The sequence below is a fragment of the Pinus tabuliformis genome, chromosome 6, assembly GCF_031772625.1.
Source record: "Pinus tabuliformis cultivar Carrire ecotype Pingquan chromosome 6, CPIR1, whole genome shotgun sequence".
NCBI lineage: Eukaryota > Viridiplantae > Streptophyta > Pinopsida > Pinales > Pinaceae > Pinus > Pinus tabuliformis.
Window position 1 is genome coordinate 59,564,876 of NC_142292.1, and position 16,170 is coordinate 59,581,045.

General features: G+C 38.1%; 1 protein-coding gene across 6 annotated transcripts in view; it reads left to right on the top strand.

Annotated features, from left to right (window-relative positions):
- The window catches only part of LOC149257211 (uncharacterized), a 571,530-nt gene extending 558,881 nt beyond the window's left edge, over positions 1 to 12,649 (top strand). For 5 of the 6 annotated variants that reach the window (XM_089413730.1, XM_089413724.1, XM_089413726.1 and 2 more), the window contains 2 exons: positions 11,960 to 12,022; positions 12,236 to 12,649. In XM_089413730.1, the coding sequence (XP_089269856.1) occupies positions 11,960 to 12,022; positions 12,236 to 12,358 (186 nt within the window). In that variant the 3' untranslated portion in view covers positions 12,359 to 12,649. Of the gene's footprint in view, positions 1 to 11,959; positions 12,023 to 12,235 lie in introns of those variants that run through there. The other variant, XR_016256691.1, reaches the window with a different exon arrangement.
- The last annotated feature ends 3,521 nt before the right edge of the window (positions 12,650 to 16,170 follow it).

Below are 16,170 nucleotides of genomic sequence, written 5' to 3' on the forward strand. Positions count from 1 at the left end.
CTCGTAGTGTAGAGTCATACATCTCTGCGTTTTTGAGAGTATCAATGATGGTATTGGATCTATCGAAGTCCAAGAGGGTTTTCCTATTTTTGGAGGGGCTAGCATAGCCACTGAGGAGCTTAGCGAAGTCCAACTGACCCACTGTCAAAATTCCAAACTGGAACCCTATTGCAACAACTGATATTATTTCTCCTAATTGTTAATTAATTAACAATTTATCTACTACGGCAAATATCGAAATAAATAAACTGCAACCTTCACAAATAAAATTCTGTGGAAAAATAAAATGTTGGAAGCTGAGAAATGCTAGCACACACATAAAATTAACACAATTATTTTTGGACAAAAGTCCCCAGAAAAACCCAACTTGGGAAAACCGGTGCAACAGCTGAGGGTTTTATTATTAAGCAACAATGAGAAATTATGAGTACAACTGGATTCCGAAATTTGGCAATCCTACAAAGAAAAATACTGTTGAAAATCTAGTCAGGAATTTTCCTCACCCCACAAGAAAAACTCCCGGCACAACTTGCCTTCAGAAATTCAGCCCTCTAACCCTTTGCGTCAGCCTTTGCACAACCTGCTTGACATCTAGCCTCAGACTGGTCTCTGATGAAGTCGTTATGCCTTCTGTTGACTAGAAAGATGCTTCTTCGACACTCTGGGACTCCTTCTAGGCCTTTGGGACTGAAAACGACTCCCTCTCAGCAAATCGATCTTGCCTTTAGAGGCTATTTCACTGCCCTAGTGTCTGCCTCTCTTCAAATGCACTCGCTGGATCTGGAATGCCTCCTCCATCCTCACTCTCTTTGACCCTCTCTCACTGCTTCGCTCTCTAGCTCTCTCTCCAGCAATTGACTGTTGCTACTCTGGAAATCCATTTGCCAAGAAATTGAACTGCTCAAGTATCTTCTCCATCACCACATCGAGCTCCTCTTATAATCCTTTGTTGGATCACCAACGACCAAGATTAAAATTTAATCGATGGCTAGGATCATCTCTAGATCAATTTGTGTGAGTTTCTAGATGATTCTCACCTTGACTTAATTAATACTAATTAATTAACCATATTCCCTAAGTTTAGAGAAAATATTTAAAAACTGATTAATAATCTAATTAAGTCATTTCTAGGCGGAATTTCCATAAACGAGTTATGGGTTTTGGAGATCTCATGTATTCTGGCGTCTCCACCAAATTTCGTGGTTAGAACGTATCTGATGCTACAAAAACTAACACTCCCTCTTTGCAAGGAATGTGTTCTAGTGTTACTGCACACACTGTAGCAGCACCTTGTCTCTGCATCATCTCCTATCATGCTGTCGATGTTTGGCCATATTGCCCACCAACCGCTGCGCAACTATGATATACGCTGCACTGTGTTGCTGTTGGCAACTGCCATACCGCTGCCAACACTGTAACTCCCTCTCATTTGTTGCTGCTGCAACTACGACATCTACAATTGAAAAGCATCCAAAATATTGAATCAAATGTGTTCAGTATGATGCATCTGTCTCCCTCGTCTCTGACGATTGTCCAAAAATAATTGTGTCATTGTAGTTATATATGTGTTAGTATATTTCCTTGTATTTGTTTTCCACATTGGTTTTTTCCGGTGACGATTGTCCAAAAATAACTGTGTCGTTGTAGTTATATATGTGTTAGTAATTTTCCTTGTATTTATTTTCCGCATAATTTTATTTCTGAAAAATGCAGTGTATGTATTTCGATATCTGCTGTAGAAAACTGCAAATAATTTGTTTAAGTAATTTTACAAATAGGAGAGATATTATCAGTTGCTGCAGTAGGATTCGGGATCACCGAATTCTTACATGGTATAAAAACAACCGGTAAAGCAGGAAGAGCTCAATTGCAGATGGAAAAAGGATTTCGAAAACACTACATAGGCAGTGGTTCAAAACCCCAAAGAGGTTGCACAGTCCATTGGCTAGGTGGGCAAATTTTTGTGGAAAATTAATTCTCTGAGTGAGTCGATAGAGAATAAAATTTTCCAGATTGAGATTTGTCAGAGGCAGAGGGAGCAGCATCGCAGTTTCCACGCAAAGCAGGATGTGTATTTTGCAGTTGAGAATTCAGTGTTGAGAAGGAAAAATAACAGAAAATTATGGATAGTCAAGAAGTCTCAGAATTATCCTCCAGATTAGAAGATGAGTTTGCGTGTCTGTCAAGATCAACATCAGCTGGTGTCTAGTATATTGATAGCGAGGCTTCAGCTCAAATGACTGGAGTAAGGGGCTAGGGAGAGAGAGCCCTCTCTGGACTAAAGGGGATAACCTTCAATCTGCAAGATTGATTTGAAAAGGTTACCTTAGGAAGTTTTTTGTGACGGCCAAGAAACTTTCTGAGTGATAACAGGTATAGCAAAACCTCTAAGGCATACAAGGTCTATGTTCCTAGCAGCGGGTGTTGATTTTTGGTAGCATCGGATGTGCTCTAGCCATGAAAATTGGTGGAGGCTAAGGCACATGAGATCCCCAAGACCCAGAAATCGTTTGGGAAAATTCCACCCGAATGGAGAGATATTAAAATAATTAATATTTTTAATGAGACACTAAGTCTAAACTTAGGAAAATTAAAATATTAATGTGTATTAATATAATATGGGTGAGAAAGTTCTAAATAACGAGGATCAATCCAAATCTAATCTTCGTTGTTGGTTAGGGACTTAATCTCGACCGTTGAATCGTCAACAGGAAAAGTATAAGAGGAGGCTTGAGGGTCAATTGGAGACACACCAAGATCCCAAGAGAGATCAGTGAGTTCGATTTTCTAGGGCGAGGTTTGCTAAGGAAATCGAACAAGTGATCAGTTACAATGAGGGGCAATTCGGCAGGAGACCGAAGAATACATATTAGAGAGGCAGCAGCGTGTCAGAAGAGGCAACGCAAAGCCTAGGAGGGCTGACGCAGAGGCTAAGGAGGCGAGCGTTGAGGATGCAGAGGGCCAAAGAAACTGACGCAAAGGTCGTAGAGGCTTACAGAGAAGACGCAGAGGGCTTCAGAGGTTTTGCTGAGGTGATTCAATGGGACAGGCTAAGAGTTGATTGGCTAGCACAGAGCCAGAGAGGGTGATGCAGTTCCATAGGAGTGTGTTGAGCAGCTTTCATTGCCCAGCACAAGGAACAACCAGAGTCACTATAGGATTGTTCATCTAGTTGCTGATCAGCCGGAATATCTGTCTCCGAATAGAGGTATTGTTGCCAAGGATATTCTCTGAAGGGTGAGCCATTTCTGGCACCCTAGTTGTATTTAGAATCTGCTTAATAATAAAACCCTCTATATGCTGCACCGGTTTTCCCGCATTAGGTTTTTCTGGGGACGATTGTCCAAAAATAACGGTGTCCCTTGTGTTGTATTAGTTTATTTCAGTTTTTGATATGTATATTTGTGAAGGTTGCAATTGTGTTTACTTTGATATTTATGTTAATGTAAAGAACAAGTAGGAGATAGTAAACTAGATATTGCAGTAGGGGTTTCTGATGTATTAAATTTAGAAATTTTCAGGAAGATCATCGTGAGACGGAATGTGAAGTTTATGGAGAACAAAGCCTTCATGAAATCTCGTGAGATGCCAGCAAGTGATCAGAGTGAGCCAACGGAAGTTCCATTAGTCTGGTAGCAGGGGCAGCCACTAGGACCGCCACAAGGTCACTGATAGGGATCTAGTACAGTTACCAGTACCAGCACATCCTCAAGTGTACAAGATCCAATGATTGTGCAGCAGATGGGGCAACAAAGTCAAGATGAGGAGTTGGTTGATCCTCCCACCACTAGTGGTTGAACCAACAAGGAAGTTCATTAGACATTTTGAGATGCAGAGGAGTTCATTGGAGCTCCAAGGACGAACAAGAGAGAACACAAACAGCTAGACATATACCAAGCTTGAGGCCATACGACATCAAGTGTGGGTGGATGTCATGGTAGAAAAGTATAGCTCTATCATTACGAACAATGTTTGGGAGGTGGTGTCAAGGCCCAAGGACAAATCAATTGTGGGCTCTCGATGGATCTATAAGATCAAGTATGTTGCGGATGGCAGCGTGGAGAAGTACAAGGCTAGATTCGTGGGAAAGGGGTATGTGCAGAAAGAAGGGATAGATTATGAGGAGACATTCGCCCCAGTTTTCGGGTATACTTCTATCCAATCAGTTATATCCCTAGCATCACAAATGGGATGGCAGATTCACCAGATGGACATCAAAACAACTTCTTGAATGCGGTGATTGAGGAGGAGGTATATATAGAATGGCCAGAGAGCTTCGAGACACATGAGATTGGCTTGCATGTGTGTAGGCTACAAAAATCTTTGTACGGGCTCAAACAAGCCCCTAGGGCATGGTATGGTCGAATCGACAGCTACTTGCAGCAGATGGGATTCGTCAAGAGTGATGTTGATCCCAACCTTTATTATTTGATGGTAGAGAATGAGCCACTCATCCTAGTGTTGTATGTGGATGACCTCTTATTGACAGGGTCATTAGGGCTCATACTACATAGAGGACTGCAAGAGGAACTTGGCAATAGAGTTTGACATGAAGGACTTCAGGTTGATTCACTACTTCCTAGGCTTGGAAGTGTGGCAGAAGAATGGGGAGATCTTCCTTAGCCAAGGGAGATATACTACAAAGATTCAGAATGCAAGATTGTAGACCCATGTCTACTCCTATGATCAATGTTGCACTAATCGTTATCGGGATAATATCGGCGCGAGGAAAAAATCGGAAAAAATCGTAATAATCAGGAAAAAATCGGTAATAATCGGGAAAAAATCGTTTGGAACAAAAATATTCATTTTTTTCAATTTTTTTAATATCTAAACCATATACAACATAAAATAAATATATTGACAAATAAATATGATAAAAGAACTAATATATAAGATGCTTAATATCATTTCTAGTGCTAAAATCACACATAACAGTGAATCATGTCCTGAATAGTAAGTCCTGACTCCTGAGTCCCAACTCAACCTCAAAATATCAACAAAAAATATAATAATGTATCTCATATCATGAGTCATAATGTCATATACAATGAAATGAACCAAATAACTAAAGTCTAATACTATTGATTTCCTTTGCCCCTCTAGATGTAGATGTCGATGGAGTTGGCAGGCCGCAGTAGACTATGGAGTCTGTTGTGCTCTAGAAGCTGAAGAACTAGGAGCTACAGGAGGTAGATCACGTCCTCTACTTGTGACAGGGGTAGCTTGGGTCACCTCCTCCTCCTCAAAAAACAAAATATATATATATATATATTTTTTCCCACGATTTTTTCTGAAAAATCGAGCAAAAAAAAAATTTCAGAGTACTAAGCGCGATTTTATCTTTTTGTTGAAAATATCTCAATTTTAACAACACTGCCTGTGATCACAAACTGGAGGAAGATAGATGCATCAGAGGACGAGGATGTTGACCCCACCTTGTATAGACAACTTATTGGTTCCCTAATTTATTTGGTCAACACTAAGCCAGATATTTGCTTCACGATCAACACTGTTAGTCAGTTTATGGTGGGACCGAAGAGAGTACATTGGACAGTAGTGAAGCACATTCTGAGGTATTTGCGCGGCACAGTCGAGTATGGATTGAGATATACTCGAGGTGATGGTGTCAGACTATGTGGATTCACAGATGCAGATTGGGCAGGCAGTTCAATGGACAGAAAGAGCACATCAAGGTGTTGCTTCAGCATTGGATCAGGGGTGGTTTCTTGGTGCAGTAGGAAGCAGAAGACAGTAGCACTAAGCTCTGCAGAACCAAAGTATATGGCAGCTAGCACAGTCACGTGCGAAGCTATATGGCTTTGGAATCTGTTAGTTGTCAGAGTTGCAGCAGGCTCTCTGAAAATCCAGTGTTTCATGATAGGTCAAAACACATAGATATCCAATATCATTTCATCAGAGATTGTGTGCAACATGGAGCAGTCCAGCTACAGCATGTTCCCACAGAAGAGTAGGTTGCAGATATACTCACAAAAGCTCTAGGGAGAGCTAAATTCGTCTAGCTCATAGAACATATCGATATAATGGAGAACCCTTGTCAATGGGAGGACAAGAATTTGGTTCTCAGATGCAGTCAATAGCATGAGATCAGTTGCAGCGCATAGCAGAGTTGGCAATAGTAGAGGTTGTACAGTGCAGTGTCAATAGCAGTGTAGATGCAGGGTGGTTCAGCTTAGAGTGGCAGATGAATCAAAGTTGCACAATGGTTGATGGGCAGTGGTAGGTTGTCACAGTTGTCAGACATCAACAACATGTATGGGAGGATGTTATGAGACAGAGAGAGCGAACACCTTCCTCGCTAAGAGGGAGTGTTAGTTTTGTAGCATCGGACAAGTGTCCTAGTCTCGACTTTGGTCAGAGAAGCTAAGGAACACAAGATCTCCAGAACCCGAAAAAAGTTTCAAGAGAAAACACCTAGAGATGGCTCAATTAAGTTAATTGATCAATTATTAAATATTTCCCAAGTCTTAGGAAAAGTGATTAATTAATAGTAATTAATTGAGAAAGGTGAGATTTCTCTAGAAACTCACATGGATTGAGTTGGAGATGACCTTAGCCGTTGATGGGGTTCTAATCATGGTTGTTGGTTCACCAACAAGGGATTATAAGAGAAACTCAATGGGTAAATGGATAATACACTAGCGAGGTTGAGTTCCTTGGTAGATCGACCTATCCAGTAGTAGTAGCTGAGCAGGGAAGAAGAGTTTGAGCCAGAAGGGACGCAAAGATAGAGAGTCATCCGTATTTAAACAGGAATGCAACAAATTACAGATATAACCATAAATACAAAGATGCAGTAGAAATAACACTTCAGTTCATTAATATCAAACACTGAAATATGCTTACAAACAAAATGGAAATAAGACTAGCTCGGGCGATGGTAGCTCATTTCTAAGAAGAGATGTGGCGGCTACATGCCTCTGAACTATGTTACAATGAGGCTCAAAGGCCTATCTATTATTGAGAAACAATGGAAAATCCTAAACATCCAAAAAACTAACCCTTTGAGATGAAGTGCCAAACTATGGGCCCCATTTGGGTAAATTGGTACATCAATTTCCCGAGGTCGTAACTTTGGCATACAATCTCCGTTTGACGCGCACAATACCACGTTAGGAAGATCTATTTGAGGACTACAACTTTTGAATGACAAATATTAGTATAAGACCCATGTTGGTCCCGGTTTTCCCAAAAAACATTGTTTAGGGCCTCAAAACGGCTCTAGAAGTTCAGGACCAAAAAAACTGCCAAAAATAGTAAATTGTGCTACAAATAAGGAAACTGAAAAACTGAGAGAAACAATGGTGGGGGTCTAAGTGGAATAGGTGGGTGGACACCAATATCCACCTGGATCAAAGAGGGAGCAGAGAAAGTGATTCCGAAAGAGTTTCTAGTTCCGAAGAGGCAACAACAAAGAGGCCAAGGTATTCCACTAGAGGTTGCGCAGGGACTCCACAAGTAGCTTCAGTGAGGCAATTCGATTTGGTTGAGCAGGGGGTCGATTCAATAGCTAGAGGCTGGGATAATTTTCCACAAGGCCATATGATCGCTTCCAATAGTAGCAGGCAGAACAACTTGATCAGAGGCAGATTCAGGTTATGCATGTGAGGGACTGCGCAAGCACTACGCGGGGGCCTGCTCAAGGTTTCTTGGAAAGCTATTTTTCTGAAACAAGTTGTGTCGGGACTGCTCGTGGAGAGAGAGAAAATTATCTCTAATAATTGTGAGCAAATTATTTGTTGAAGATTGTCAGTTTTGGACATCTAGATTGTACTCAGATTTTCACTGATGCATAATAATGCTAAAACCCTAATGTGAAAAGTACATGCATTACATTGGTTATAGGTTGCAGTAGTTGCAACAACAGTAGTAGCATGAGATCAGTTGCAGAGTAGACCAGAGTTGGTAGCAGTGCAGGTTGTACAGTGCAATGTCAGCAACAGTATAGATGCAGGGTGGTTTAGCTCAGAGTGGCGCATGAATCAGAGTTGCACAATGGTTGATGGGCAGTAGCAGGTTTTCACAGTTGTCAGACATCAGCAGCATGTATGGGAGGATGTTATGAGACAGAGAGAGCGAACACCTTCCTCGCTAAGAGGGAGTGTTAGTTTTGTAGCATCATACAGGTGTCCTAGTCTTGACTTTGGTCAGAGAGTCCAAGGAACACAAGATCTGCAAAACCCAGAAAAAATTTCAAGAGAAAACACTTAGAGATGGCTCAATTAAGTTAATTGATCAATAATTAAATATTTCATAAGTTTAACTTACGAAAAGTGATTAATTAACACTAATTAATTGAGAAAGGTGATATTTTTCTAGAAACTCACATGGATCGAGTTGGAGATGATCTTAGTCGTTGATGGGGATCTAATCGTGGTTGTTGATTCACTAGCGAGAGATTATAAGAGCAACTCGATGGGTAGATGGATAATACATTGGAGAGGTCGAGTTCCTTGGCAGATTGAGCTATCCAATAGCAACAGCTAAACAAGGAAGAAGAGTTTGAGCCAAAAGGGACATAGAGATAGAGAGGGAGAAAAGACAGTGATTCTGGGGGAGTTTCCAGTTGCGGAGAGGCAACAACAAAGAGGTCAAGTTATTCTACTAGAGGTTGCGTAGGGTCTACACATGTAGCTTTAGTGAGGCAATTTGATTTGACTTAGCAAGGGGTCGATTCAATAGCTAGAGGTCGGGATAATTTTCCAGAGAGGCGGAGGATCACTTCCAGTAGCAGTAGCAAGCAGAATGACTTGATCAGAGGCAGATTCAAGTTGTGCATGTGAGGGTTTGACCAAGCACTACGCAGGGACCTGCTGAAGGGTTCTTGGAGGGCCAGTTTTCATAAGCAAATTGTGCCAGGATTGCTCATGGAGAGAGAAAAAATTCTCTAATAATTTAGACCAGATTATTTGTTGAAGATTGCCAATTTTGGGCATCCAGATTGTACGCGGATTTTCACTGTTGCATAATAATAATAAAACCCTAATGTGAAAAGTACATGCATTGCAAATAATAATAAAACCTAAATATTCCATCATAATTCCTTATAAATCTGCCAAAACACATCAATTCACAAGTAGTAACTAGATAAACTGAAATGTTTATATGATTGATAAATTAGCAATACATATTGGAAATTTTGGGTCTCATGATGGGTAAATGGATAGGGAAAAGATGAACAAAAAGGGGGCTATTACTTACATTGGAATAACAATCTAAACTGAAGTTGAAATTGTAATATCCCAACTTTGGCCTCTAGTTTAAATAGAATGGCCATGAGTAAGCTCTATATGCTTTATATAATGAGTGCTCATTACTTAATGCCCCTTTGGTTGTGATCATTGTATAAAGAGATGTTTTGTATGTGATTGAAATTTGAATTGTCAGGAACCAAATGAAAAGGCTGATTATTCAGAATAATGCCTTGATAATATGTTTGATAATAAGATATGGCATTAAGTTGGAAATAAAAAACATGTGGCAAGGGAAGTGGTGAGGACAAGTGGGAGCAAGCTCCAATTTGCAAATCCAATTGTTAAGTTAGAAGATATGCACATACAGTGGTTATTTTAAAAGGGGGTGTCATGCTTATGCACATCCAATTGCTATTTTGGATTGCAACTTGCATGTTTATGATACCCCAATGCTATTAGAGGAAAAACAGTCCTTGAATAGGGTAAAGCAACAATGAGCTTGACCTATATATACATTATTTTCCTAAGGAAAGGGGTTCACATGGACAGGTTTACTAGAGGAGATCTCCCATTCAAGAATAAGCTTCGGTTTACAAACTCAGTGCAAGTTGTCGGATCTTGCCATTTTTGGAGGATGGTTGTCAAAGGAAGTAGGGGATTTTTCTAACACAAACGGTACTGATTCCAAAAGCACTCTAGTTTTCCCCAATCTTTTGCACAACAAAAGTTGGTAGAGAGGAAAACTAGCTCTGATCTTGTTCTATTTCATGCTCAGAAAGGACCTTTTGTGGGCTGACCAAACTGAGATAGCTCTGTGTCATGGTTGGACCTCAGCTGAGATAGCTGTGTTGTGATTGGACTGAACAAGGTTCCTTTTGCTTGCTTAGCCATTATTGATAGCTCGATGTTGTCAGCAGTGAAATTTTTGGACTATGATACCAGTTAATTAATGCAAGAGAACATTTCCAAGTAGGTTTTCTTCACCATTAGGGTTTTGCACCATACGCCATGGCCTTTGATCTGGTCTCTTCTATGTGTTAATTCTTCATGTTTGATTTTTAGTCACATTTAGAATTTATGGACTTGACTAATCTATTATGCTTGTGTAATCTGTAGTGTTCAATGCTTTCATTGTGATGTTAAGAGATCCAACGAGGACCCTCTATTAGTTACAAATCCAAGTATTTGTAACAGAGCAATAGAGTATTTGAGATAGAATTTCTCCATTTCCTCGAAGGGGAAAATGAAGGGATCGGTTACATTACATGGAAGGTTGGAGAAGTGAAGATAAAGTGATGATGTTTGTAGATACGAGTCATTCTTGTAGCATGAAGAAAATGATGCGAAAATACAAAGCCAATTCTTGCAATTTCTCAATGTGTTTGTGGATTTTATTAATTAGACCTGAAATTATTGCTACTAACGAGGAGTATTGAGGACTATTCAGTTGAGAGAATCGTATGTTCGATGGAGAGAAATATCTCAGTTATTTAGGGTATAATACTAGTTTCTAAAACTTATGCGAAAGGTTGGCACCCTATGTATGCGGTAACCTATCCTATATACAAGCAAGCGAACCGTGCACATGCTGTACGGCAACAACATACTTTAAGGTGGATCAACTGCCATTAATGCTTATATGTCCATCTTGGAAAATTATATATTTTTTTCTTTTTAAATGGAAATATACACTCTTTTCTTTCAATCAAAGCAATCTTCTAGTACATTGGTTGGAGCTCACAATTTCTATGTTTATGTCAGTTGCGTGTTGATACAGGACATGGACAAATCTCGTTTACCTTGTTGGCAAAACCTTGACGGAAAAACATCCCAGGGTTCTCTTTTATCCTTTGCCTTAGTTTAAAGATATTATAGTAACAAAAGTGGTTGTGAAAAGCCTTTTGTTTGTTTTTTAATAGGAATATGATAAATAGCAAATCATCTTTGAATTATAGCTTGGAAAGATGTCTAAGATACAAATCTACTATTGACTACTAAGATATGTGTGCACTTTTTCAATTTAGCTCAGTAACTTGTGGCACTTAGAAGCCAGTTATTTTTTTATGAGGTAAAAGTCTTTGATTACGATTAGTAATCATATTTATAAAACACATATATAATGGATATCATTTTTGGGATTCAACTGCGTTAAGTAAGTCATTCATGTATGACCATTTCCATGAGAGGTAGTCGTAAGTGACTAATTTTTCATGATTTGAATAGTTCACTTAGCACTCATTGCATTGGGTGATGCTCACAGGGGTGAAGAAGTGGGATTGAAACTGGTGAAATAAATCACATAGCGTCGATCATCACTTCCGGGGCTTGCACCCGGTAACCAGGACTTCCCGGGAGGTCACCCATCCCAGATCACCTCTGACTCAAGCGCGCTTAACTGTGGAGTTTTTCACATATAATGACCTTACATGACACATATTTTGTTAACCTAGTGTTAGGAATTCTAGCTGGGAAGAACGAGTTTATGTAAATTCTATGATACTTTATCAGTAATCATATATATATATATTCCAAGAACATGTATTTTGTTCACCTAGTGTTACAAATTCCAGTTTAGAAGAAGTTTATGATGCTGGCGGGAAATTAGCATAGATTTTTTTGTGTATTTGTCCTCCACGTTTTGATATTGTTAAACGTTGTATATAATTCATGCCCCTTTGAAACGCTTAACATACATTATTTTATGGTTTCCTACAATCTAAGATTCCTCATCAAATGTCTTGCAGTTCCACAAAATATGGGGTCAACTTCTGAAGACTGGCTATCAGAATTCTCGTTTCGCAAATCAGGTACAAAATGATGGAACTGTGGTTTCCTTCTTAATACCCTCCTAATCCAAATATTTGGATCAATGGTTACATTATTTTAAATGTAATATAACGTATCAATTCCATAAACCTAATGCATAATAAAATAAAAACAAAATCAACGCGGATAAATCAGCTAGGTTTTAAAGCGATGACTTGTTAATTGTTTCTCCTTTACTGTGATTACATTTGCAGGTCGAGCGGTTTGCGTGCCTCTACACAAGCCAAGTTACGAATCTGTGTTACTATTCTCCAAACAAGTGCTACCGAACAAGTGAAGACTGCATGCCTCATGAGTTTGACATCCTAGAACTTTGAAAGATATGTTGTTGAAATTAATTCAGGGATTGACGTAGATTGCCTTTTTTGTATTAATACCAGTGCAACAAAACAATCTTGACTTTTCATATTCGATATAATTTTGTGGCATAAGTGGGCAATTCTCTCTTATCCATAACTTGTTTGTATGCGTATAGATAAAAGCTCAAGAATCTATTCTTGATGTATTTTGTGTATATAATGCAATGAAGCATACATTACATATACATTGACATCTAAAATATAGAAAAAAGAAGCTCATAAATAAAGTATTTGCATGCTTTCTAATTCTAGGATTTCTTATTCTACAAGTTCTTATTTACTGGCACCTGGGACAAAGTATGACTTGCTATTTTGGAGAAATAGTAGCAACCAAGAATCAACTTAAATTATTTGTCTGCATCTTCTCACGTGATTAAGGAAAGTAGTATATTAAACTAGTTTAGATTCTTTTTAACTACATATCTCTCAATCACTGAGAGAAACTAAATCCTTTGAGGAACAAATTTCTTTAGTTTTGTAATAATTTACAAAATTTATAACACAAAAAATTATAATATACTAATATTTTTTAAATCCAAAAAACAAAGTGTATATGCAAGTAATTCTCTCCCCCTCAATTCAATTCATTGGTCTTCATAATATATATATGAAAAAAAAAATGGATACTTCAAAGGCTTGCATGAACAAGGCATCCTTCATAGGGAATGAAAGGTCATTTTTGGAGGGCATAGAGAAGCACGCGACACTTGATATCAAGTATAGTTGTTATGCATACATGGAAAATTATTCAAAATTTACTTGAAAAAAATGCATTTTTAATTAATTTAAAAATTAATTATTAGTGAACCCATAAAACAAAAAGAAGAAAAAGATATAAGAAACCAAATTCAAATATATGTATGGGGAAAGATAATAGATTTTTGAAATAGTAAATAGAGGATTTAATCATGTGCAACAACTCAAATATGGAAAGAAGATAAAGAAAATATAGGAGTAAAAAATAGGAAAAGCAATTGTAGGGTGATAATTGTGTGCAAGTGACACATAGGTGGATGAATAATAATAGGTAATTAGTAATTAAAGAAACTGAATTTTTTTGCAGGAAATAGACAAAGTGGATTAGGTCACAAAATGTATAAATAAAGCTTAAGCTAGCGAGCCCACACTTTTGCTCCTTAATGTTGTGTGCTTATTGTAATATCAAATTTTTGATTGGTGAATTGTATTAAGTTTGGTGTATTGGAGAGTGTGTTTGAGGTTTGCATTTCTTCACAATTGTGATGCCACTCTTTTCTCATTTGCTAGCATTGTACCTTGTTGCAACTTGGGAACCTCTTGGAAGGCATGAGGGGAAATTTGATGTCTAAAATGGGCTTTGTAAGGAAAACAATAAAATAGAAGTTTATGAATTTTCAAAGGGGCATTTGAAAATTAGCTTGTTTATCATATTCTTGACTTATATCCTTATAGGTTTACTCAAATTTTAATGGGGATTCCAAGCTCACAATTCAAAGTTCAACAAATCAAGAATCAATTTATGATCATTCTTATAAATTAACTTTGTTAACAAACATTGTTGTAATTAAGGGGAGACCTCACACAATGTATACAAGTGAAGACATTCCTTATATGATATTTTTTTCTCTCATTTTATATATTATTATAATCCTAATCCAAATGATATATATATATATATATATATATTCTTTCATGAAATTATAATTGGATAGCATATTTTAACTAAGAGAAACCTATCTATTTTTATTACAAAAATTGTTATATGAAAATGAAGCAAATTGAAATCTGACTTTATATATATATATATATATATATAAGTGTTGAAAACATAATCCTTAAGGATTGGGTGAATTTGGATTATTCATTTGAGAGGAAGGCAAAAGCCACAAGTGAAAGTGAAGAGTCATAAGGAATCCAAGAGACCTCCTGGAAGATGAAACCAAGGGTCATTAAACAATGTATTTGTGTATTATATGAATAAGAAATGGATCACGTTCTTATCAATCTCTCTCTCCCATTTTCATTTGTGTCTAATAGGTGTATCAAAGCCATGGATGTGTGAACTCCTCGACCACTAGCTTTCTTGTATTCCATGACCTAGGCTCTTTTCCTATACAATTTGTGCACTGGTATGTGAATGAGCAACACCCTACCTTGCTTCATCGGTAGAATAAGAATTCGCCCATCTGACTAAGCAACTAGTGGATTTCTTGATAAGTTTTAAGAAGAGTTTCAAGATTGTTTTTGGTTTTAAACCTCTAATTTTGTGGAATCCATTAGAGAGATTGATTTTTTTTATCTACATCCAGATATTTGACAATTCAAAGAGTAAAGTGTGATAACAATCTCCCCCAAATTGGCATTGGTGTGATAGTGTTATCCCTCGATGAACTTGTTCTTGTGAAAAAAAATCGGAGGTTGTCATTCTTTCCATGTTTTTCAAAGTAAACCTTCCTATCGTCAGCGATTTAATGAAAAAGGGAGCATACATTGAATCCATGTAGGTCTTTGAATAGAACACAGGATTTTGAAACCTGTCAATAGATGTTGTAGAAAATTGTGTTTTAGGCACAAATAGTTTCAAATTCATGAAGCCGCATAAAGAATAATGCCCAACCCAACATGTTTTATGTTTAAGTATGGGGGATTTACGCAGTGCATTATATTAGATATCATTTTTGGGATTCAACTGCGTTAAGTAAGTCATTCAAACGTATGACCATTTCCATGAGAGGTAGTCGTAACTGACTAATTTCTCATGATTTTTGAATAGTTCACTTAGCACTCATTGCATCGGGTGATGCTCACAGGGGTGAAGAAGTGGGATTGAAACTAGTGAAATGTGGAGAACGAATCACATAGCATCAATCATCACTTCCGGGGCTTGCACCCGGTAACCAGGACTTCCCAGGAGGTCACCCATCCCAGAACTCCTCTGGCTCAAGCGCGCTTAACTGTGGAGTTTTTCCCCACAATCAAGCCCACTTAGCTTGCTACCCCATTTGCAAAACCTTAGCAAGTATTGTGCCTCATGAACCATTCAAGTAGAGATCCCTTGACTCTTTTTGAATTTAAGTATGGGGGATTTACGCAGTGCATTATATTAGATATCATTTTTGGGATTCAACTGCGTTAAGTAAGTCATTCAAACGTATGACCATTTCCATGAGAGGTAGTCGTAACTGACTAATTTCTCATGATTTTTGAATAGTTCACTTAGCACTCATTGCATCGGGTGATGCTCACAGGGGTGAAGAAGTGGGATTGAAACTAGTGAAATGTGGAGAACGAATCACATAGCATCAATCATCACTTCCGGGGCTTGCACCCGGTAACCAGGACAGGAGGTCACCCATCCCAGAACTCCTCTGGCTCAAGCGCGCTTAACTGTGGAGTTTTTCCCCACAATCAAGCCCACTTAGCTTGCTACCCCATTTGCAAAACCTTAGCAAGTATTGTGCCTCATGAACCATTCAAGTAGAGATCCCTTGAATGGTTCATGTTGTCATGAACATCAATATTTTAAAATGTAAAAGACATGAACCTACTCTACTCTTTCATTTTTGCTGAGAATAACACAAGCAACCTACAAATTTAACATAAGAGATTTTTGGTCCAAAGACCGTCAAAAAAACCTTGAAGGGAAAACCAGTGTGAGAGAAATATATTTCTTATTATATAAAGTATTACAGCAATTTAATGCAACACAGTCAACTTATCTCCTAGATTTCATGCCCAAAATTACTTGGGAAATGTGTAGATTTCTCCCTTGAAACTTATGTCAACAACAC